Source organism: Corvus moneduloides, chromosome 31 (assembly GCF_009650955.1).
Source record: "Corvus moneduloides isolate bCorMon1 chromosome 31, bCorMon1.pri, whole genome shotgun sequence".
NCBI lineage: Eukaryota > Metazoa > Chordata > Aves > Passeriformes > Corvidae > Corvus > Corvus moneduloides.
Genome location: NC_045506.1, coordinates 777,618 through 802,834, shown reverse-complemented (window position 1 = coordinate 802,834; position 25,217 = coordinate 777,618). Strand labels below are relative to the sequence as shown.

The 25,217-nt window shown below is 50.4% G+C and overlaps 2 protein-coding genes across 3 annotated transcripts in view; both read right to left on the bottom strand.

Moving 5' to 3' along the window:
• LOC116436924 (zinc finger protein 70-like) overlaps positions 1-14,545 on the bottom strand; it is a 49,428-nt gene extending 34,883 nt beyond the window's left edge. For both annotated transcript variants that reach the window (XM_032094378.1, XM_032094379.1), the window contains exon 1: positions 14,115-14,545. In XM_032094378.1, the coding sequence (XP_031950269.1) occupies positions 14,115-14,441 (327 nt within the window). In that variant the 5' untranslated portion in view covers positions 14,442-14,545. The remainder of the gene's footprint in view (positions 1-14,114) is intronic.
• LOC116436931 (zinc finger protein 79-like) overlaps positions 1-25,217 on the bottom strand; it is a 509,410-nt gene that overhangs the window by 200,211 nt on the left and 283,982 nt on the right. The window lies entirely within an intron of this gene.

Here is a 25,217-nt window from a genome sequence, read left to right as displayed (position 1 = left end):
GTGCTGGGGATTGCTGGGGGAGCACCCCATGACGTGTGTCCTGCACACACAGGGGTGTCACAGTATGTGGGAAAGGCCAGGTCACTTCATTAACGGCGCCGATCGGGTGAGGTTCGTGGAGAGGCACATCTACAACCGGGAGCAGCTCCTGCACTTTGACTCCTCACTTTTTGTCAGCGATGTGTGCCAGGCGCTGGAACAGCGACCAGGAATGGATGGAGAACAGACAGGCTCAGGTGGATATGTTCTGCCGGCACAACTACCAGGTGTTCAGCCCATTCAGCGTGGGCTGCAGAGGCAAGCATAGGGCAGAGCGTGTCCTCTGGGGCCCTGCCCTGGAAATGACCCTGGAGTCTTTAAAAACCTCCCTGGGAATCACCCCAGAGCCATAAGCGCTCCTTGTGCCCATTCCCAGGGCCTCCCGCCCCCACCAAGTGACTCCCGTAGCTGTCCCAGTCCATCCCGCCCCCGTGTATCCATCTCGGTCATGCATGGAGCTGATGCACTTCATCCAATCAGAGCGCGTCTCCCTGATGACTCATCAGTTGCCAGGCGGACCCACAGCACCAAATCCTCCTCGCTGGACTCGGCCTCAGTGCCTTGCACTTCATTCCCAGTCCCTCCCAGTGTCGGCACAGTCCCTCCCAGTCGCTCCTACGCCCTGTCAGGCCATTCCCAGTCCATTCCGGTCCTTCTCAGTTCACTCCCAGACCTCCAGCCTCTGTCCCAGCGCCCTCCCAGTGCCTCCCCAGTCCCTCCCAGTCCACTGCCAATCTCTGTCAATGTCAAAATATCCCTCCCTGTCTCTCCCAATGCCCCCAAGCGCGTCCATCTCGCTGGTGCCCTCGAGCTCCCAACTCGGCCCCGGCTGCCTGCTCTGCTCGGGGATGGATTTCTAGCCTTCGGAGATCCAGGTGAGGTGGTTCCAGGGCCAGCAGGAGCTCTCAGGGCACGTGGAGGCCACCTGTGGGGTATGCCCAGCCCCTGCCCTGGAGGGATCTCTGCTGAGATAAGAGATTTCGTAATCGCCCAGCAGGACTCCCTGGAAAGGCAACCACTTCTTTGGTCATGGTGAGAAAAGACAGACCCACAATCCTTTAGGAGACCCTATGTAGATCCTTTGTAACCCATTGGCCTTCACCCATCCCCTCTATCCCTATAAAAGCAAGCCCTCTGCCCCTGTGGAGAGAGAGCCCTCGTCCCTGACTTTCCCCTTCGCCGGAGGGGACCAACAATAAAGCTACCTTCGTGCGGAACCAGCCACATGAGCCTCTCGTCTCTCTCTCTGGTCTGGCTTGGCCTGGAGGCTGCCCTGCAGAGCTGAGCTGGAATCACGAGCTGATAATCACTAAAGAGCTGACAGCCTCTGCAAGGGCCCTCCTGGCCAGCAGCTGAGGGAAGACACCGGGCCTCGGGAAGGCGATTCCTTTTGGGACCACCTCCCCAGACCGGTCACCTCTTCCTGGGTCAAAGCCACTGACCCCCATCACCAGCTGTAATAACTGACTCCCGAACAGCCTTGGACCCCGGACTCCGGACCTGGCCTGAGCTGCGTCTTGACCATGCCAAGACAGAACCAGACCTACGTTTTAGCAGGCCTTTTGGACGGGGACAGTTCGAGACCCTCGCCTCCCGCCTAGGACTGAAGTCCCTGAGGATCGAACTGCCAGACCATCCCCCCAGCAGACCTTTCTAGGAGCCAGCCCCACCAGAAAACGGGATTTGTAAGTTTAAACTTGGGGCTCTCCTCCTCTTTCTTGCGTGCAACTTTAAGTAATTTTGGGGTTTTTTCTCTTTTTTCTGCTGAGGGAGGAACTAAGATGGGACACAGGCAAGCTAAACCCAGCCTTTCCCAATCTGAGAGAGACCTATACCCCTTTCTTCTAACCCTTCTCTTAAAATCTGACTTTAATTCTCTAAAGGTGTTCTTTCTAAGAAAAATCTCAACTCTTTCACTAATTGGATATCTCGAAATTTTCCTGATGCTACCACAGACTCTGTCCTTTCTGATCTGTTCTGGGACAGAGTGGGGAACAAACTCTATTCCTCTCAAGCCACGGGAAACCTCTCTGTTTCCAAATTCATTCATTTATTTCATTTATTGGTTAAAATGTGTTGTGCGACAACCCCCCCTCAGCCAAACCCCTTCTCTGCCCTTCCCCCCTCCTACTCCCCCTCTCCGCCTCCGGCAATGGCCAGCCAGAGCACGGACCCCGCCAGCCACCCCGGCCCTGGCCCAGCTGGGGCACCGGCCACCCCACTTCCCTCCCCCGATCCCCTATTTCCAGCAGTTCTCCCATACCCAACCCCCCCTGCTCGCCCCTTCGGTTCCGCTGCCACCCCCCAGGCAGCGCGCGCGGGATCCATCCCAGACCAATCCCCCCTCCCCGGGATGGATGCCTCTGAGCCGCCCCCAGCCCCATCTCCCTGTGCCCCTGGTATTCCACAACCTTTTGTGCACGACAGCACCCTTCCCCCTCTCACACCGGCTCACGGTGCCTCTGACCCCCCCCACTCCACCGCGTCCCACCCCACTGCATCCCTGCTCCACGCGGTCCTGCCCCGCCCCCCCCCCCCCCCCCAGCCAGGCGGCCCCGTCCCAGCAAGCCGCCTCACCCCTGCTGCCCACCCCCCCACACCCACGGACCAAGCATGGTACAACACGGGGCTGGTCCCACAGAGCCCCGCACACGCACTGTGGGGCACGGAACAAGCATCACGCCCCCCGCCAGCATCTGCCCCTCTCGCCGCTGGCGGGACGCAGCTATCCCCGGCACTGCCCCAGGCTATCGCCCATAGAATGGAATCTCCCTCCCCCCTCCCCCCATTGCCAATGGCCCTGGCACCCTGGCAGGCGCCGGCACATCCACTCTCTCCCCCCCCCAGCTGCATCTTGCGCAATCCCTGCTGATGCTCCCCCTCTCCCTGCACCCCCCCCCCCCCCCGTCCCCCTACCACGGCTTCTTGCGCAATCCCCATCTCCTCTGCTGCTGTGCTAGAGCCCACCGCCCCCCCACAGCCTCCTACAGCCCATGCTGACTCCACACGGAATTGCGAAACTGGCATCACCTGCAACCCGACCTCCCCCCAAACGACCTGCTGCTGTACAACCTCTCCACCCCCATGCTGCCACAAGACCCCCTTCCCATCCCTCAAACCATCCACGACCCTCCGCTACCCCTGCCCTGGCTAAAGGAAAGTCGGCATTTCAAAAATGCCGCCCTACGCCCCCTGTATCCCGGCCCCGCCCTGCCACAGCTTATCCCTCCTTTTCAGATGACAGTAGCAGCAGCTCTGACTCTGAATCTCAGGATCGATGGGCACAGACACGCAGGGAGGCAAACCGGGAGGGAGATTGGGAGTTAGCCCAGAAAATCTCAGCCTTTCCAGTCATTATAGGGAAAGGGAGGAGGGGTGGTCCAACTACAAAAACATGGGAACCTATCCCATACAAAGAAGCCAAAGAGCTTTGCAAGGCAGCAAAAGAACAGAAACTTGTTGGAAGCCACTTTCTCTGCCTATACATTAGTACCACATGATATTAAAAACATTATTAACTGCATCCTTTCCCCTGCCGAATATATGTTATGGGAAAGGCATTGGAAAAGACATTTAAAAACACTGTCTGACACTTATGCTAAAGATGCAAATCAGACAGATTGGACAATAGAACAACTGGCTGGAGAAGGTGACCTCCAAACACCCTCAGATCAAGCTACAACCTTATCTGAAGTAGCATTACAAGACATAGCTAATGCAGCAAAAACATTGCTGCTCCTTACTCCTGATGATTCTGTTCCTACACAATATTTCTCTAACATCAGTCAGCAAATGAAAGTTTCATACAGTTTGTTGATTGTTTAAAAGCTAGCTTAGAGAAACAGACAGAGAGTCCGGATGGACGAAAAGAACTTTTGGGTAAGCTTGCCATGGTAAATGCTAACGAACAATGTAAGAATATCTTGAGGGCCCTACCTATGGACGCAGAACCCACAATAGAACAAATGATAGAGAGCTGTACACGACACACATCTGCAGAACACACAATGACCCAAGCAGTAGTAAAAGGCATCACAGAGGGAGTTTCTGGTGCATTTGCTGCAGCAGTCTCTAAGGAGAATGCCTACTGTTTCTATTGTGGTGAACTTGGACACTTTATAAAGGACTGCCCACAAAGGTCACCCACCCGTGACTGTCGTGCCGCCTACCAAAGGCACCAGAGACAGCAACAGCACCAGCAGCATCCAAAAAACTTCTATCGGAGCGCGGTGTCAAGGCCCCGCACCCAGACAACAAATCAAAGGCCATACTACCCCGCCCCGGCTGTGAACTCCACATCGGACCACCGAGAGCAGACAGCTGGACCTTGCCCAGCACCATCATCCCAGGCAATCCCAGAACACGTGAGAGGGATCCAACACACGGAGCGCTACCAATCGGAACCAGACGCCAACTGGTAACATCACTGCCGCTTAACTTTGTTGACAAGCGTTTTTATCATATTCCCACAGCAAAGTATGGACCGCATGACGGCCCATGGGACATTCTTATCCTAAGCGATACCATCCATGGTCCAGAACAACTCTTTGTACTACCAGAGATACAAACAGTGCACTCTGGACAAGAGATTCTTGTCCAGCTTTGCTGCATGGACACACCTTTCTTTCTCCCACAGGGAACACTGATTGCTCAAGCCTTTTTACTTCCACAGAACCACCCAGAAGAAGCTTCCTCTCAATCCTACAGCAATGTGGATAGAGATCGTGGGCTCAAACAAACCGACCATCAAGTGCAGCTTGCTCTGTAAAGGAGAGAGGGTCTACTGCCCAGGGATGCTGGACACTGGAGCAGACGTGACCATCATCGCCCGCTCCGAGTGGCCAGGGAATTGGGAACTGGAGCCAGTGGCAGGTATGATCTCCAGGATTGGTGGAGTTGCAGTATCCATGAGAAGCAAACAAAATGTTGTCATTGAAGGACCCGAAGGCAAGATAGCGACCACCCGACCATTCGTGGTAAGAGCCCCCATCACCCTATGGGGCAGAGACCTTTTATCCCAGTGGGGTGTCACCCTTACCATTCCCAGCCAGGATTTCTGACTGGCGCCACTGAGAAAGGCGCGCTGCCATCTACTCCCCCGCTCACCTGGAAGACTGACAACCCAAAGTGGACAAGGCAGTGGCCCCTTGAAGAAGAAAAACTCAACACGCTGGAAGCCCTGGTGGAAGAGCAACTTGCCAAAGGTCATATCACCGAAACCACAAGCCCTTGGAATTCCCCTGTCTTTGTACTGAAAAAGCCCGGCAAAGACAAATGGAGACTACTCCAGGACCTACGAAAAATCAATGAGGTCATTGAAGACATGGGCCCCCTCCAACCCGGCCTGCCATCACATCGATGCTGCCCTGAGACTGGATGCTTGCCATCATAGACATAAAAGACTGTTTCTTTAACATCCCACTCCATCCTCAGGACGCACCACGGTTCGCCTTCTCCATCCCCTCTCTTAACGAACAAGCCCCACTCAGAAGATACTATTGGCTCGTCCTCCCACAAGGCATGAAGAACAGCCCAACCATCTGCCAGTGGTACATCGCCCACATTCTGTCCCCCATCAGGAGCCTATTCCCAGAAGCAATCGTTTACCACTATATGGATGACATACTAATCTGTGCATCAGAAAAAACTTACTCGGACAGAACTCCTAAAAAGACAATTGAAGCCATAGAAGAAGCAGGGTTTGAGATGTGTGAGGACAAAGTGCAGCACTCCAGCCCATGGACTTACCTTGGCCTCCAGATCCATGAGAGAACCATCGTACCCCAGCAACTTGCCATCAAAGAGGATCCCAAAACCCTAAGGGACTTACACAGCCTGTGCGGATCCATAAATTGGATACGCCCCTCACTGGGAGTCACAACAGAAGACCTCACTCCCCTCTTCAACCTCCTCTGCGGCAGCGAAGACTTGGACTCTCCATGTGCCCTCACACCTGAAGCCCGAGATACCATCACCAAAGTCCAAGAAGCCCTGTCTTCATGCCAAGCCTATCACATCAAACCCAGCCTGCCTCTCCAGTTTGCAATTTTGGGTAAGGCTCCCCGTTTACACGGACTGATCTTCCAATGGGACCCTCAACTCAGAGACCCTTTGCTGATACTTGAATGGGTCTTCACAAGACATCAACCTACAAAGACATTAATCACCTTCCAAGGGGTAATGGCACATTTAATAAAAAAGGCCAGAACTCATCTCCGCTCTCTTGCAGGCGGTGAGTTCGCATGCATATACTTGCCATTGACCACTGAAGATCTGAAGCAGTTGCTCCAGACCAATGAGAGCCTCCAGTTAGCCCTAGATAGCTACACAGGCCAAATTTCCATTCACATGCCAAAACATAGATTTTTCTACCATTATGCAGCTTTTAAATTGATTCCAAAATTAATCCAAAGTAGAAAACCTCTCAAAGCTCTGACCGTCTTTACCGATGGGTCTGGCTCGTCCCAGCGGTCTGTCATGACATGGAGGCAACCCAATACCCAAAAATGGGAATCTGATATCCAAATAGTAGAGAGATCTCCACAGATTGCTGAGTTAGCAGCTGTTGTCAGAGCCTTTGAGAAGTTTAAAGATGAACCTTTTAATTTGGTCACAGATTTGGCTTATGTCACTGGCATAGCTATGAGGGCTGAACATGCTTTTCTAAAGGAGGTCTCCAACTAAAAATTATACCAATTGGTTTCTACCTTAATTCATTTAATCTCCCACAGAAAACAGCCTTACTACATTATGCATGTGAGGTCACACACTGACCTCCCTGGTCCCATTGCCGAAGGGAACAGGAGAGCAGATGCACTGGCCATGCCAGCAGAGACTGCCAACGTCCCTGACATATTTGCCCAGGCGAAGTTGTCACATGCATTTTTTCACCAAAACATTCCTGCCCTCATCAGAATGTTCAAGCTTTCAAAAGATCAAGCAAAATCTATCATTGCAACGTGCCCGAACTGCCAGAACTACCAAATACCATCTATGGGTATCGGAGTCAACCCCCGTGGTCTGAACAGCTGCCAATTGTGGCAAACTGATGTAACCCACTTCCCATCCTTTGGGAGATCCAAATATGTGCACGTGTCAGTTGACACATTTTCTGGGGCAGTGTTTGCGTCAGCCCATGCAGGAGAAAGTGCCATCCACGTCATCAAGCATTTTCTCCTTGCCTTCGCCACCCTGGGAGTCCCTGAAGAAATCAAAACAGATAATGGGCCTGCCTACACCTCTCGTAAGTTAAAAGATTTCTTCAACCAATGGGGGATAAAACACAAGACAGGCATACCTAGCAATCCCACAGGACAATCCATCGTAGAAAGGACCCACCAAACCCTCAAAAGAGTCCTCAATCAGCAACGGAGAGAAACAGAAATCTTGTCTCCTGTTGAAAGACTCTGTAAGGCTCTCTATGTCATTAACGTCCTAAAGGGTACCTCATCAGAGCCTGACCCCCCAGTACTCCACCACTTCTCAAATTCAACCCAAGCTAAGCTCACAGAGAAGCCACCAGCTCTGGTAAAGGACCCTGAATCACACCAGGTCTCTGGGCCTTTCCAACTGACTACCTGGGGGAGAGACTACGCCTGTGTCCAGCTACCATCTGGCCCGAAGTAGTTCCCAGGAAAAAGTATAAAACCATACTTAAGCCCTACAAACACTGCTTCCACAAACACCAACAAGAACTCTCTTGAGTCAAATACAGGACCTCCCCAAAACCAGACCAGCTCTGCATGGCGACGAAAACATCGCCAGATGCCCACCAACCAGGAAAAAGATCGTCCCACCACACGGCAGCAGTCGAAACAGAAAGCTGAACAAGAAGCTATGGCAAAAGTCAAGCCGTAGGCCAGACACAGCCTGAAAAACTGATCCTTAGTTTATATGTTATCACCCCTTGTTACCCAAAATATCCCCTTCCCTCAATCCATGTCAAACCTCCATAAACCCCAAAACTTCCCCTCTCACCACAAAGCTAACAAATATCGCTTATATTCCCTCTCAGAAGCCCCATTCCTGCCCAAAGATGAAATGTATCTATGTTGATGCTGTCCTCACCACTGCCTCAATGACCTCAAATAGAGAAGAGCCTAGACTGGGTCAATGACCTTTTTGGACGATGGGGAATAACAGGATAGATTGCATCTTTGATTAAGGGAGCTTTGTGGGTATTCATTGTAATTATTACTGTGTTACTGATGTTCTCTTGCCTCCTACGTTGCTGCAGAAAGGCTGCTGGGAATGCCTTTTTAATAAATACAGAAGGGGGAGTTGTGGGGTATGCCCAGCCCCTGCCCTGGAGGGATCTCTGCTGAGATAAGAGATTTCGTAATCGCCCAGCAGGACTCCCTGGAAAGGCAACCACTTTGGTCATGGCAAGAAAAGACAGACCCACAATCCTTTAGGAGATCCTTTGTAATCCATTGGCCTTACCCATCCCAGATCCTCTGTAACCCACTGGCCTTTACCGATCCCCTGTATCCCTATAAAAGCAAGCCCTCTGGCCCCTGTGGGACTCAGAGAGAGCTCTCATCCCTGGCTTTCCCCTTCGCCGGAGGGGACCAACAATAAAGCTACCTTCTGTGCCGAACCAGCCACACGAGCCTCTCATCTCTCTCTCTGGTCTGGCTTGGCCTGGAGGCTGCCTTGCAGAGCTGAGCTGAAATCACAAGCTGATAATCACTAAAGAGCTGACAGCCTCTGCGAGGGTCCTCCTGCCAGCAGCTGAGGGAAGACACCGGGCCTCGGGAAGGCGATTCGTTTCGGGACCATCTCCCCGGACCAGTCACCTCTTCCTGAGTCAGAGCCACTGACCCCATACCCAGCTGTAATAGCCACCAACATCGTCCCCAACAGGGACTGGACCCACCAGCTCCTGGTGCTGCTGGAAACTCCCCCTGGTGTGGGGTCACCTCCACTTGCCAGGTGGAGCATGTCAACCTGGAGCACCCCCTGAGCCAGCACTGGGGTACGGCCCGGCCCCCACAGCACCGGGGAGGGACTGGGGAGCCTGGGAGGGGGATTGCAGTGTGCTGGGTATAACTGGGAGGGAGTTTGAGAGAGCCTGCTTTAAAATGGGAGAAGTGCTTGGGGGTCTGACAGGGCTGGGAAGGGTTTGAAGGATGTTGGGGAGGCTGGGATGGGGCTACAGGGGTCCTAATGGACACTGGGAGGGAGTTTGGGGGTGCTGGGTGTAACTGGGAGGGAGTTTGAGTGAGCCTGGAGGGGCTGGAAGAAGACTGGGGTTGGGTGAGGTTGGTTGTTGTAGCCACTGAGCCAGCGATTGTGATGGCTGAGGGGCCAAGGAGCCCTGAAATAGCAGAGACCTGCTGGTGGACAGATTCCGAGGTTTAAGAACATCCCCTGACCTCATGGTGAGAAAGGAAAAGCCTCTCCCCTCACACTTCCGGGTGCTATGCAGACTTAGTCTCTTTGATTGACTTGTACCCCTACACGCCCCCAGACCTTCCCCATTGGCTCCCCTTCCCCAGTCCCTCCTTTGTACTGCCCCCGTGCCCTCAGATCATTGGTTCTGATGCTCTCCCTGCTCGGGTAGATAAACCCTGGACCCTGGATGGTTCGCTTTCTTTCGCCTCTAGTCTCCCTCTGTGGATGCAGCAATAAACCATCTTCTGTGGAATGCCATGTGGGAGAGCCCTCCTGACTCTTTGCTTCTGGTAAGGCGACAGCTATCCGGCTTGAGCGTGTGGTGAGAGTCTGTGCCTAACAGCCGCACGGGTGGAAGGAGTAAGCTTGCTGGAATGCTGCTATACTGTACCCACCAGAACGATTCCTTGCCAGGGACGTTTCAGTGAAACGCAGCTACCCTTCACGAACCCCCTGGTTGTGCAGGGAAGAGACTGGAAGGGGTCCTGGTGGGGCTGGGAAGAGATGGGGATGAGGTTTCAGGGGGTCCTGGGTGGGCTGGGGGTGACTGGAAGGGTGCTTGGAGGGGCTTGGATTGTCTGTGAGAGGTTTTTGGGGTGTCCTGACGCCTCTGGACTCCCCAGAGATGCTGCTGGACACCGCCTACAGCAAGATGCTGACGGGGAACGGGGGCTTTGTGTTGGGCTTCATCTTCCTTGGGCTGAGGCTCGGCTTCTACCTGTGCAAGAAGATGACAGGGGGGCCCGGGGGTTGTGTGCCCCCTCCCCCCAGGGAGTGTGTGCTTCCCCAAGTCCCCCAGCCCGGTGTCACCCCCTTTTCTCTGCCCACAGAGCTCCTGAGCTGGCAGTGGTTGCAGCCCCTCCCCGTGGCCTCGGGCCCGGCCGGGACCCCCTGCTCCGTCCCCACGCTGATTTTGGGGAGGGTCGTGTGTCCCCCCCAGCCCCACTGTCACTCTGCCCCTGCCTGGCTGCTCCCAGTGTTCCCAATAAAGCTTCCCAGTTCACCCCAGTTCCCGAGCAGCATTTTTTCTTGGGGAGTGTTGGGAGCTCGCAGCTTCCAGAACCGAGCCCCAAATATCTTTAAGGGTCCCTGGGAGGGTTTCATTCTGGGGCAGAGATGTTTGGATCTTGCAGGACCTCAAAGGTGAGCTGCAAATGCACCTTTGGGGGATATTTTGATGGTTCCACGTGGCAATCGCCCGGTCCCAGGGTGGGAGGGCAACATCCGTCTTGGGGCCCCCCAGGAGAGTGGTGGAGGGAAACACCAGGAGCCCTAGAGTGTGGTGAGAGGCGAGGGGCAATCCTGGAGCTGGGCAACTTCCAGCAGCCTGGAGAGGGGGGGAGCCTGGATAAGGGGGGCCCCCCGAGAGATTTGGGGCGAGCTCTCCCCCCCGCTCACCTGCAGGATGAGGAGGGGCCGATGCTCCTGGGGCTGTGGCAGACAGAGCTGGTGGCAACCCTCAGGCTTCTCCTGTTCCTGCTCTTCCTTTTTCTCTCTCCCTCCTGCTCCTCCTCCTTCCTTATCCCACCTCCTTCTCCTCTTCTCTTCGTCCCTCTGCTCACCTTTCCACAAAGAATGGGGTGAATCTCTCATAGTTGGGCCAGCAGCACATGTCCACCTGAGCCCTTCTGTGCTCCAGCCATTCCAGGTCTCTGTTCCAGCACCCAGCTTTCACCTCCCCATCCAGGGTGTCCCCCATGTAGAGCCCCACATCGCTCATAGGGCTTTTCCCTGGTGTGCATCCTCTGGTGCTGCATGATGCCAGCGTTCCACCTGAAGCTCTTCCCATATTCCAAGCACTTGTAAGGCCGCTCCACATGTGTGGATCACCTGGTGCTGAATCAGGCTAGAGCTCTGGCTGAAGCTCTGCCCACATTCCCGACACTCGTAGGGCTTTTCCCCAGTGTGGATCACCTGGTGTTCCCTCAGATGGGAGCTGTACCTGAAGCTCTTCCCACATTCCAAGCACTTGTAGGGCTTCTCCCCACCCTGAGGCTTCTCCCCCAGCTCCGAGCTCCCCTTGGATCTCCGGCCGCCTTCCCGGCACAGGGGGGCTCTTTCCTCCTTGGATCCCTCTGGACTGCTTTTGCAGCCCCTCCTCGTGCGGCATCTCCAGGGCTTTTCCTCCTCCTCCATCCAGCCACACCTTGGGAATGACAAATACTGGTTTGGGGGGAAAAACAAGGGGTGAGCGCCTTGGGGTGGGGGATTCCTCCTGCCCAAGGTCATCTCAGGAAGTCACCAGGCATTTTGTGTTCATAAAAACCTCCAAAACACCAAGATTCAGCCCAGAAAAGCCTTCCCAGGAGTTCCCCCTCTCTGGTCTCTCCATTTTAATGTTCTGGGGGTATCCCTTTCCTAGGCTGATGGGGCATCCTATGGAACCAGAGGTTTCCCCCTCTCCAGGGTCTCACTTAAGGATGCTGAGGGATTGTGCAGGTCCCTGACTCTCTATCTCGGGAGTCCAGGAATCCCAGGGGTGTGCCCCCCTGTTATCCAGGCTTCCCACCTCTCCAGGCTGCCAGGGGTCCCCCAGCTCTAGGACCGCCCCTCTCCACTCACCCCACTCCGTGAGTCCTGGAGTTCCCCTCCACCACTCTCCCGCTGGTACTGGGCAATTGCCATGTGGAGTAGCTACAGCTCAGCTTTGGGGTCCTGCAAGATTTAAATATCCCCGCCCAAAAAACAAGCCATCCCAGGGGCCCACACAGATATTTGGGGCTTATATCCGGAATCTGTGAGAAATAAACACAACCCAATAAAAAACCACCACTTGGGGACCCCGTTATATATTTGGAGCGAACTCCCCCTCCCCACTAAACTACGGGGATGGAGCCCCATGCTTCTCATGCTCCTCTTTTTCCTCCTCCTGTTCCTGCTCCTCTTTCTCCTCTCTCCGTTGTCTTCCTCCCACTCTTCCTTGTGGGGGGACACATTTGGACACTGTGGCAGGATGGGGACCAGCTCTGGGATACGGGATGTGGAGGGGAGGGTGAGCACAAGGAGGAGAGGAAGGAACATCTAGGAAATGTGGATTGTACATGGAAGGATCAGGATTTTCTTTTAAGGATCTTGTTTGGGTCACTGCAAAAACAAGTGATTTTGCAGAAAGCTCAGCAGCTGTCAGAGGATGAGCACCCACAGGCACTGAGGGGGCTGCAGGAGAGGCACAAGAAGCCCCTGCAGCACTTGGCCAGAAAGGCTCAGCAGGGGAATGCAAGAAGGGATGAGCAAAAGGCCAAGGTGAAGGCAAAGGCCATGGCAGAGTTTCTACAGCCCCCCAGGGATGAACCGCAGGGCCCAAGGGGGCCCCAGCACCCAGGGGACGGCGGCGGCCACAAGCACCTGGCACAGGCATTGCCCTCCTCGGCACGGCAGAGCCCACCCAAACAGCCCCTGCCAAGGAATCAGGGCTCCAGCTGCAGGCCACAAGGACACTGCAAGCACAGACAGCAGCACCCTCAGCACCAGCAAGTCCACCCCTGATGGACATGGATTGTCAGGGCTCTCAGAGCTCCCAGCACACCAGGGACCCACCGCACCAGAGCCCTTGAGAACATTCAGGGCGCGTCTGGATCGAGACGAGGCCGCTCCTGATGGACACAGGGGCCTCTCGATCCACTCCAAATCTGAGACCTAAGGGGGGAAATTGTCAAGAAGTTCTTTCATTATTCAGGCAATAAGTGGGAAAGATGAGCAGGTGTGTTTTATTCAACCACTATGAGTAGATGTGGGGGATGGGTTTGAAATGCATCTTTTTACCATGCACCACACCTTGCTCAGTGCAGCTCATTCAGCAGGGGATCAAGGGCATGCAGGTGGCAGCCAGGCCTCCTCACCCAGAAACGGCTGCAAAATGACACAGAATGAGGTCACTGAGAATAATCCCAAAACCAAAGAAGGCCCAGGAAGAACAGATTGAGTCAATGATAATTAAAAGACAATTATTGGGAAAATAAGAAGAGAAGGGATTGAAAGGAGTAACATGAATGTGTCTTTACAAATAGATAGTGTGAATCTGCTTCAAGATAGGGCCAGAGACTTGTGCATAAGGAAGTGACAGGAGAAACCATCAGTTTCAAAAATGTTACTAACTGACACGAACTGCTGCTCAGCCAAGGTCCTGCTAAATTCCTGAACTTCCTGAACTTAGATCATCTATTATACAAAAAGGGGGGGCATATTAAGGGGGACATGCAGAAGGCAGATCGGGAAGTCTGTACCTTCCAAGGACCTCAGCCACTGCGGAAAGGGACACGGAGATGCGGCCGGGCAAATCGGCATAAAAAGGAGGCTGCGTCCTCCAACACTTGGACAGACCCCACGGGAAATGCCCCGTGGCCTCTCCCTTTGTCCACGAATAAAGTTACTTTTACACGACTCCTCCGGCTCCTCTGGGGACACAAACCTCTGGCCACGGGAACTTTCCCGCACACTGCCGGCCACGGGGCAGCCACCTCTGTCCTACCCACAGCAGCCGGGACGAGCCAGCGCTGCTCCGGCACCGGCTCCTGCCGAGGCAGCAGCGGGAAGGAGACCGCGGGCAGCCGCTCCCGCAGCGCCCTCACGCCAGGGCGAACACGGCGCCCACACGGCACAACGAACCCGCCACAGCCCCCTGCCGCCCCCTCCGCCCGCAGCCAGCCCCGAGCCCCGCCAGAACCGAGCGCGGCTCCCACCTGCGCTGGGGCCGCCTCCGAGCTCCGCCGCCGCCTCACCGGGCTCCGGCCGCCGCCGCCGCTCCCGGGCCCGCACAGACGCTCCGCCAATGGCGCCTCTGCTGCGCCACGGCCGCCCTGCCGGCGGCTCCGGGCCCGGGCTGCTCCCCGCTCCGACCAATCAGCGCGCCAGAACCACGACTGACGGCAGCACCGCCCAATCGGAGCGAGGGGCGGGCTCTGCACACGGCCCAGCCCCGCCCCGCGCTCCCAGCGCCCCCCGGGCTGCGTGAGGGGAAAGCCGCAGCTGAGGAACAGCCCTGGAACGGGCCCGGCCCGAGCCGCCATTCAGCTGAGAAGAGAAACAAAGCTCTCCGCTGCTCCCGGCCCGACCTGCCCAGCCCTGCGTGTCGGGTGCCTCCGGCTCCTTGGGAAGCCCTGCAGCCTCGCTACTCCCAAGTTCACGAATGCTGCTTCGGCTGGTTCCTTCTTATACAGTTCTTGGGCAGAGTCCAAATTAATTCTATTCTTCTCGCAATTTAGCATATTCATGATGTTTTCTTTTCCCGAAGTTGGGCTGCACAAAGCCTTTCCTGGGTCTGATGAATTGTCCATCCTGGGTGATGAATGGGCCATCTCTGGTTCCTGGAACAGTTATTCTTAGTTCCCGGAATGTCCAATTCCTTATCAGCTGAAATGTAGATACCAGAAGGTGGTGATCAAGCCATCATAGTGTTAATGTCCCAGTGATAAGATCCAACCCCACCTGGGGTGGAATCCTCACCTATTGATTACATCTGTGCTGAAAAAACTTCTTGTTCAACTGCTCTAGTGTTGTGAAATTTTCCTCTCAGCCAGGTTGGTGGGGGGGGTTTAAACTCTGTCTCTGCATGGTCTACATTTCAGTTTTATACATAATAGCACGAATTACATACTTTATTTATAACAATTCCCCCCCTTTTTATATGGAAACATTAATTCGTGCTACCTTTCTTCCCTTTTTCACCACTACAAGTTTTAAAATTAAAAAATGGAAATACTATCATCAAAGATTTACTACAAATATAAAAGTAGGAATATTCAAACAAAAAGTCCCTTTTATTCGTAGCCATTTAATTTTTCCTGTAACTCTAGTTCTTCTTCCTTTATCTGTTCCTCAAAACTTATCAGGACTTCAGCAGCTTTACTATTTGCTTATTATATTTTCTGGGTTCATTCCCTTTTTGTTTCTTGAGAAACAGAAGGTTTTGTCATATTTCAAACATGCTCTGTCATCACTTTCTTCATGCAGATCTAACAGACTCATTGCCCAGGGTTAGTTTACCTTGGTATTTTAAATTTTGCCCCATCCAGTAGGTTTTTCTACCCACAATACACATGCTTAATGTAGAGGTATCATAGCACAGATTGTTAACCTAAAAGTAGGCCACAAAAATGGGTTTCATTTCTTTTTTTTCTCCTATCCAAACAGCCTGATTACATTGGTTCCAAGTTGGAATAGGTTTTTTGTGTGACTTCTCTTTTATATCTATTAAGGTGGTGTCTACTTTTAATAGGAGGTGCCCTTGACTGCCCGTGCTTAGAGCTTGCAACTTGGGGGTAGCACAAAATTACCCCATTTGTTTTACATATCTGGAATCGAGTGCTGTTTATATGAGAGGGCCCACCTTTCTTTCTGATTTCACAGACCTCTGGGACTTGATATGTACCCTGTTCCTTTAAGAGGCTTGGCAGACACAGCTTACACCTCTTGGTGAGGTTTTCCCCCTCAGTGTAGGACCAGCTATCCGGCTGTAGGTTAGCTGGCTGGCATATGGCTAGGCTCAGAACCATGAGGAATCCCCACAGATGCATCCCTCTGCCTGTTCCTACGCCCACTGGGTTGCTACCAGCGGCGAGGTAAATGATCTTCTCGGCAGCAGGAATATTGTCCTGGGATCCTGTGGCCAGATTGAGCTGCATACTGCCTTTTGTACACGCCCCACCTAGAGAGTTTAACTGTGTCAGTCCCACAGGGCACTTTATTTAACCTGCAACACTCGACAGTCAGAATCTGTGCTAAAGAGTCCAATTTTCCCCTTACTCCATTTTTGTATAGGCGATACCACTCTAAAGAATCCAATTCTATTATACCTAAATTTGTAGCAAGCTGTAAGACACAGCTAGTCAAGTCTTGTTCTTCTTCTAAACACTTTGCACACAAGCCTCTTGGGTCTACAGCCCCTTTGGCAATGAGTAACCCAAACCTCGTGTGACAATATTCACACTCAGAAGAGACAAACGGGTAACATGTACAACCAATTATGATACAACTTACCTGGTCCCTCCCAGTCATTTGCTGGGCCGGCGCAGTTTTATCTTTAAGTCCCCTGGGGAAGAAGTGATCCTCCACTCAGGTGTCTCTTCTTGAAGTTCTATTTTCTTCACTCGAGAAGCGTGCGTCCAACCTCTCTCTGCTGTCTGAATTGCTGCATCAGTCCATGCCTTCTCAATCTCTGTAGATTTCCGTTAATTTCTATTAGGTGTGGTTGTATTTGTCTATTCTCTATCCTGGCGTGTCCTACTCGCATCCCATATAACACTTTGAAAGGTGACAGCCCTGTCTCTGAATGCGGCATAGTTTGGATATTTAATAAGGCTAAGGGGAGATATTTTACCCGTGACATTTTTTGTTTCCAGCATTAATTTAGATAATTGAGCTTTTAGTGTCTGATTCATTTTTTTCAACTTGACCCAAACTCTGGGGGTGCTAAGGAGTGTGATACTCTCATTGAATTCCCAGAGCTTCGGCCAATTGCTTAATAATTTTTGAGGTAAAATGTGTCCCATGATCTGAGTCTACATAATCTATTATGCCATATCGGGGTATAATTTCTTATAATTTTTTTTTTTTATATAAGGTTTGGGTTGTACCTCTAGGGGTTGGGAAAGCCTCTACCCAGTGTGTTAATTTATCTACTAAACTAGCAGATTTTTATACTTCCCCACTTTAGGCAACTCTGTAAAATTTATTTGAATTTTCTTAAAAGGCCAGTGGGCTGTAGGGCGACTTCCCAACACTGCTCGTTGAGATTTAGCCCGGTTTACTTTTGGCATGTCATGCATCCTTGTACCTCCTGCTTGGCTAACTCATAAATTCTTACATCCGAAAAAATTTTTAAAATTGTTCTGCTAGAGCCCGTGCCCCCCAGTGAGTTTGTTGATGTAGTTTCTTTAGGATTTTCCTACTGTATTCCTTTGACACTAACTCCCTCCCATCAGGTAACTTCCACTTACCTTCTTCTAACTTTTCCCTTATTTTCAAATAGACTTCAATCTCCTTTTTGGAAGGTTGTGGGGGATATTCTCTGGGTTCTCCTTGCTCGACCTCCGGGGTACTCACCTTTAATAATGCTGCGTTTTTCGCCTCTTTATCAGTTCCTCGGGTCTGGAACTGCATTCCTGTATGCACTATTGAAATTGCCTCTGGCTCCCTGACAGCTTCCAGGATCTGTTTTATTATTTCCCCATGGATTAATCCTTTCCCTCTGGTGTTAATTAACCCTCTTTCTTCCCAATTTTTTGCAAAAGTGTGTACCACACCAAATACATACTTAGAGTCCGTTTTTTTTCTTCTGTTAGCCAATGTCCCAGGTATTTTACCTCGGGTTCAGCGAAGTGGGGTTTTGATTTGGAGACTTTTAACCCCTTATGTCCTAAGAAATTTAACAACTTTATAGTGGCTTCTCTCACATCCCTTTCTGCTGGTCCAGCCACCAGCAAGCCATCCACGCACTGAGACAGCCTGGCTTCCTGAACAAAACCGGCTGAGCAATTGCTCAAGAGCCCGACCAAACAAGCTCAGTGAGTCCACAAACCCCTGAGGCAAGGAGGCTCACCCGAGCCGCCGCTCCCAGCGGGATCCCGGATCCCCCCACCAAAAAGTGAAACAATCTCAGCTCTCCTCTGCCAGAGTACAAGTCCAAAAGGCACCTCTCAAGTCTATCACACTACACCAGGTATCTGAGGGGGGGGGGGTATCTTTGCTTGTTGTACATCCGCTCGGCAGTCGCTGAACAGTGGTTAGTTCAGCTCCCGAGTCTACCAAAAAAATTAGTTCCTGCTTTAGGGGTCCGACTTTTAATTTTATCGAGGGCTTCCTGGACCCTAAATTGAGAAGCCCCTGACACCCCTAGACCTCCTCAAAGACTTTTTTATCTTTCATCCTTCTCCTACAATCCCTCTTAAAATGCCCTCTCCTCCCGCAGTAACCGCATTCCAGGAGGTTTCCCCGGGAATCCTGGTTCTGTTGCGGGGGAGGGACCTGATTCCTCTGAGGCTTGGGACTTTGCGCTGGGCTTACCGTGAGTTCCTGCTTCTGCACCTCCCTAACTGCTGCCATAAGCACCTTCGCTTGTGCCTTTTGTTATTCCTCATCTCTCCTCATGTACGTCCGCTGAGCTTCTCGGAGCAACTCCTGCAAATTCTTCTCCTGCCAGTTATCAATTTTCTCAAGTTTCTTCCGTATGTCCTCCCAGGATTTTGCAACGAATTGTGTTTTTAATAGAACCTCCCCAGCCGGTGAATTAGGGTCGGTTCCTGAGTACATTTGTAAATTTCGCCTCAATCTTCCTAGCCATTCCGTGGGTGTTTCATCCTTTCCCTGGCATTCCCCAAACATTTTACTCAGATTCTGCCCTCTGGGTACTGCCTCCCGTATCCCTTGTATTACTATGTTTCTCAGATCTATCATGTTTCGTCTACCATCCCCCATCTGAGCGTCCCACCCCAGATGGCTTGGCCATTTCTGACTGCCTGGTGTTCCCTGCGGATTCCTGTGCTTCCATCCTCGTATCCCTGCTTGTTTAATCATTTCCCGTTCGTCGCTGTTGAATAGGGACCTTAGTATTGTGCATATATCATCATATGAATATATACTGTTTCCCAGAAATTCATCCAGCCGGTCTGCCACCCCTAGGGGATCATCCATTAACTTTCCCATCTCTTTCTTGAAAGCCCTCACATCACCCGTGTTAATGGGCACGTTTACGAACCCTATAACCCCTGGTGCAGCTGGCACCTCTCTCAGGGGAAGCAGCTTATGCTTTTCTCCCTCCCCCTCCTCGTGATCTCCGCGGGCTTTCTTTGCTTGAAAACGTGTTCTGCTGGAAGGGGGGGAGTAGACTCCTGGTGTGGGGGTGGAGGGATTTTCGTTCCCCCCAGGTGGCGGTGAAGGCAAAGGTTGGAGCTGGGGATAGATTTGTGATACCGGTACCTGTCCCGGTATCGCCGCTGCGCCATCCATTTGAGGCGCTTGTGCCGGCACGGGTGGGTGCGGAGGAACCAAATATGGGGGCGGGAGGTTGTCTAAGGGGTCCCATGTCCCGTTCAGGGTGGCAGGCCCCTGTTGTGTTTTTATCGGGAGTAGCTCGGTTCGAGCAGACCCCCACATCTTAGCATATTCTTCTTCCTCTTTCCCCGGTGGAGTCTTAGTGTTTATATAATTACTTAAAGCTTGGCACATCCACTTTTCGAAAGTGCCAAAAATAGGCCAAATTACATGTTCCCTGATTTCTTTGCGCCCCCCCCCCCCCCCCCCCCCCCCCATACCTCCATGCAGAAATAAACCTTTTTTTTCTTGGATTTATTTCTCCTTTCGGGACAGTCTCCCCAATGCTCTAGTATCCAGCCTAGGGGACTATCTCTCAGGATTTCAGGTATCCCTTGTTCCTTCCCACCCCCTGATTTTTCTTGGGGTTTTCTCGGGATTTTACTCTTTTTCTGTCCCATCTTAAAGAGAAAAAAAAAAAAAATTACTTTGCTAGCGTATCTTACCTGGACTTTGTGGAGAGTCCTCTACGTTCCTGAATTCGGTACCGTTTCAAATCTGTATTTAATTTGTTACCGGTATAGTAGCCCTCGCAGAGGACTGGTCTGGGGGTTTTCCTCCGGTAACTGCTCTCGAAGTTCTGACTTTTACCTGGACTAACTATGTCCGAGACTAGGGGGCTTGCCAATCCTTGAACTCAATAAAGGACGTACCCTTCCCCCTAGCCATCCACAATCGATCCCCAAATTTCTCGATTTATTCGGGCTTGACGTGTGGAAAAAGAATTAGGTTTTTATCCCATGTCTTTCGCTTCCCCCGTGACCGACCTCTTCCCTCGCGGGAGAGAGGAACTGCGATCTTGGGGTCCGCACTCGCTTTGTGATAATATCACATCTCACACACACGCTTGACCACCCTCACTCAACCACGCGATACTTACAGTCCGTTTTCCTGTGTGGATTCTTCGTGCACATAGATTTTTATGAGTGAATTACCCTGCCGCGGCTCCGGGGATCCCACCCTGAGTCCCCCCCGAGTTCTCTGAGAGCTCGTTTTATTTCCTTTTCTCGATCGAGATGCTGCTTTAAATTAGGTTCGTTGATACGATTGGTCCGCAGGATCCCCTGTCCGGCCAAGCTGCTAGAAAAATTAGCGGGGCGCCTCCTGACCAAAAAAGGGGTCCGCGATACCCCAAATCCTATCACGTCGGGATCACCATTTTGAGATAAACAAAATTGCCCAATCAAAATTTATAAAGAAATAACATTTATTATGCGACCGAAATATCAGTTTCAAAAGCCACGATCGAGAAAAGCAGCACCGAGCCCAGGGTCAGAGCTGGGTGAACACATACAGATCTGATCTCTATGGCACCAGACCTCCCAAGTTCACGAATGCTGCTTCGGCTGGTTCCTTCTTATACAGTTCTTGGGCAGAGTCCAAATTAATTCTATTCTTCTTGTAATTTTAGCATATTCATGAACTTTTCTTGTCCCGGAGTTGGGCTGCACAAAGCCTTTCCTGGGTCTGATGAATTGTCCATCCTGGGTGATGAGTGGGCCATTTCTGCTGATGGATGGGCCATCTCTGGTTCCTGGAACAGTTATTTTTAGTTCCCGGAATGTCCAATTCCTTATCAGATGAGATGTAGATACCAGAAGGTGGTGATCAAGTCGTCATGGTGTGAATGTCTCAGTGATAAGATCCAACCCCACCTAGGTGGAATCCTCACTTATTGGTTACATCTGTGAGAGAACTTCTTTTAGTGTTGTGAAATTTTTCTCTCAGCCAGGCTGGTGGAGGGATTTTAAAACTCTGTCTCTTCATGGTCTACATTTCAGTTTTATACATAATAGCACGAATTACATACTTTATTTATAACAGCACGCCACGTTTTAACATCAGACTGCTCCAAGCTGCACCCTCCCTACCATTCAGCAAAGTAACTAATGTGAAACAATATCCCTCCCCCTGGGTGCCAAAGAGGGTGTCAAGCCAGTGATACAGGAGCTACGAGAACAAGGAGTAATAGTTAATACCCATTCTCCTTTCAATTCTCCGGTGTGGCCAGTGCGAAAGCCTAATGGGAAGTGGAGGCTGACAATAGATTTTCGCAGGCTAAATGCCAACACAGACCCTCTTACAGCAGCAGTCCCAAATCTAGAAGAATTAATAACATTGATTCAAGAAAAGGCTCATTCAATCATGGCAACTATAGATGTCAAAGATGTTTTTTATGATACCTTTACAGCCGGAAGATATGGACCGTTTTGCTTTCACATGGGAAGGACAGCAACACACTCTCACTAGGCTTCCCCAAGGGTACAAACATTCCCCCACCCTGGCTCATCACGCTTTAGCCCAAGAGTTAGAAAAAATACCCAAAGCTGACAATGAGGCTGTTCATCAATACATTGATGATATCCTTGTGGGAGGAGATGAAATAGAAGAAGTGAGAGATACCCAACAGAAAATAATCTCCCACTTAGAAAGCCTTGATTTGCAAATTCCCTCAGAAAAAATCCAAAACCTTTCACATGAAGTGAAATTTTGGGGAATTTGGTGGAAAGGAGGTATGACATGTATCCCACCTGATACCCTAAACTCTTTAGATTAGATTAAAATGCCTGAATCCAAAAAAGATCTCCAACATGCTTTAGGATTATTAGTGTTCTGGAGAAAACACATCCCAGATTTTTCCATAATTGCTAGCCCTCTTTATAACTTGGTGAGAAAAGGGACAAAATGGGAATGGACTGCTTCTCAAGAAGAAGCATTGCAATTGTTGGTTTTTGAAGCAACGGCTCACCAAGCCCTGGGCCCTATTCATCCTACAGATGCTTTTCAGGTGGAATGGGGATTTGCCTCCTCAGGGTTGTCAGTACCACTAGTGCAAAAAACCCCTCTGAATAAATATGCATGGGTAGCCTCTGATGCCCTAGGGAGAGAGCATCAGATACTTACACGCTGGATAATTCCATCATTCTAATTTTCTGCCTTTTGATGGCAGACTCTGTTGTGTTTACTTTTCCCAGAAGAACTCCGAGGGACATGAAGACCACATAAACCATGATAAGACTAGTGATACTTTTCTGCATCCTACCACAACACCAGGGCCAAAAACCAGCTGAGTGGCCATGGTCGGAAGCTACCATTAGGTACACCAGTGCTCTAGGATCCCATCCCAGAGATCGTCGCCCGAACCCAGCCACTGTAGTACTGCACATGTACATGGGGATGGCACTTGAAGAATTGGACTAGAATCCTAAATGGAACAATTGGTGAAAAAATTAAGGTAGGTTGCAGAAAAGTAGAAGGATCTCTCTACGAGAAAGCTTCCACCATTGCAATTGCTGGAAATTTTCTAAAACCAGATGGGAAAAGTGATTTGCACCCCAACATTACGGCCAAACTCTGCCCTACAACGGAGTGGGTGTGTGACAAACAAACCCCCTTCATCCTGTGTTGCTGTCAGAAGAATGTCGGGACAAGAATAACATTTTTCCTCCCTTTATGGTAACCCGAGGTGACGATGTTACAATATGATGTGGATTAATTGCTGAATTTTTACCGAACCTATACACAGTTATAGCATTGGACCTCACGGTTGTGTTTTGTTTTGTGAAATTCAAAACCAAGATTGTTGGCTAAACTTAATTGCTGTACAATTTTCCCATAAAGTCATGTGTGGTAAAAACAATACAAAATACTGGGGGGAACTCGATGTTGCAATACCTACCACCCAACCACCGGTCGTGCTAAGCCCAAGAATTTTTGATATTGGACCATGTATAATCACAAAAACAGGCCAACAACAAATATTGTTCAATCCAGCATGGTCCCTTAAACAAGTCAAGTTGCTGATGCAAAACAATGTCTCAGAAATTCAGCCAGCTTGTTCACCTTTCCTGCAAACTTCCTTCGAGGGGTGGACAACCTGGCTGCAAAAGCGGAACCCTTCTAAGAAACGAACGCAAAGAGGCATAACTGGTGTTGTGGGAACAGGATTGGAATCTTAAACAGTATTGATTCAGATGTACTAATGAATAAATTGGCTGCCACAACTACAGATTTGACTAAAATACAACAACCACTGCAGTCATCCCTATTAGCCTTGGGAAGCCATCAGTGGTTGTTATCAACCATATTACCAAATTGGGAAAAGGTAAATGTGAATGACCACAAATTGATAATTGACATGCTCGGTGCTACACAAAACAACATTTCTTTGGCTCTCAGCTGCATCCAGGCTCAATTATGGATGCAGTCAGTTGCTGCCTCAATTATAAGAGAAGGCGAAGAAGGCACTTTTCCTACTGAAATTCGGAAAATAATCTGGGACTGTGCCACTGATTTTGAAAGAGAATTCCAATCCTGGTGGAATTTAGTGAATTTTACCTACGATCCCCTCACAAACACAGCCACAGCCTTTGTACTAACCATACGTAATGCTTCAGTGCATTTGATATTCCCCATCATTGCATTGAGGCTGAACCATGATAGAGCTGTTCTTTACCCTTTCCAGCACAGAGAATGGGCCCATCAAATTGGTGAGAAGTGGCAAACTGTTAATTTGGAAGCTTGTATTGTCCGAGAACAACAAGGGAGATCAAGACATTTGTTTAGACACAGAACAAAATATCTGTCATTTTGAAATTCATCCTAACAAGATTCCTGAAACAGTGCTTGTGTATATAGTGTGTATATAGGCAATGGCTGTGCATGCTTAAGAACTGCTTGTGATAAGGTATTTATAGAAAATTTAGTAGTAGATATTAAAACTCATTCAAATTTTTGTGTTTGTAACTTTACTAAAAGCACAGGATGTGATTTCTCTTATTTAGCCCCACTTACTTCTTATCATCTTTTACAGTCCAATTACACACTGATCCACCAATTATTGCCTACCCCCATTGGAATGAACCTTACTTTGGTAAAGCAATTGTTGCTTCACCATGATTTAATCGAAATTTTGGAAAAGATCAAGAAAAACGGACAGAAAACCTTGGTAACTGTTCATCACAATGTGAAAGAAATACATCGTATTCTAGAAAGAGGAAAGAAAGATGCTGGACACAGCTGGTGGGATACTCTTTTTGGGTGGTCACCTACTGCTACAGGTGTCCTGAACAAATTGTGTCATCCCATCATTGTTCTCTTGATTTTAGTTTTGATTGGTTTTGTTTTATCAGCAATCTTATACATCCTGAATTGCAGAATGATGAAATGGTTAACACAATTGACATCTGTAATAGATGTGCACAATTTGGTCAATATCCCATCCATTGTGGACACCCCTAAGGTTATTGACACGAGACGGACTACACAAGTATTAAAATAAGATAAAACATGATTAGAAATTACATGTGTATTTTAATTAAAAATTACATGTATATTTTGATTTGAAATTACTTATTCCTTCTCTTTCCTTCCTTTTTTTCTTTTCTTTTCTTTCTCTTTTCTTTTCTTATTTTCTCTATCCTTTTCTGGGATATGCTACCAACATTGACGAGTCCTGAAGACTTTGCAACGACACTACAAAATCGTGCTTATAGAGCTCTCCTGACGACAATCGTGAGTCATGGGGTGGTGTAAGAGATGACCCGAAGATCCCTCATCTGCCTCACGATCATCACCGAGGACAGAGGCTGAACACAGGAGTTCCAACCTGCCTAAGGTGGGATGTCTGCCAAGTGTTGCCTACGGGTGTGCCCACTGGGAACTGGTACGCATTCCTGAGGAAATTAGTGCAGGTCACAATGGACTGCGCCGTTCTCGCTGGCCAGGCGGGAAGGACTGCGCTGAAGCGGAAAGGA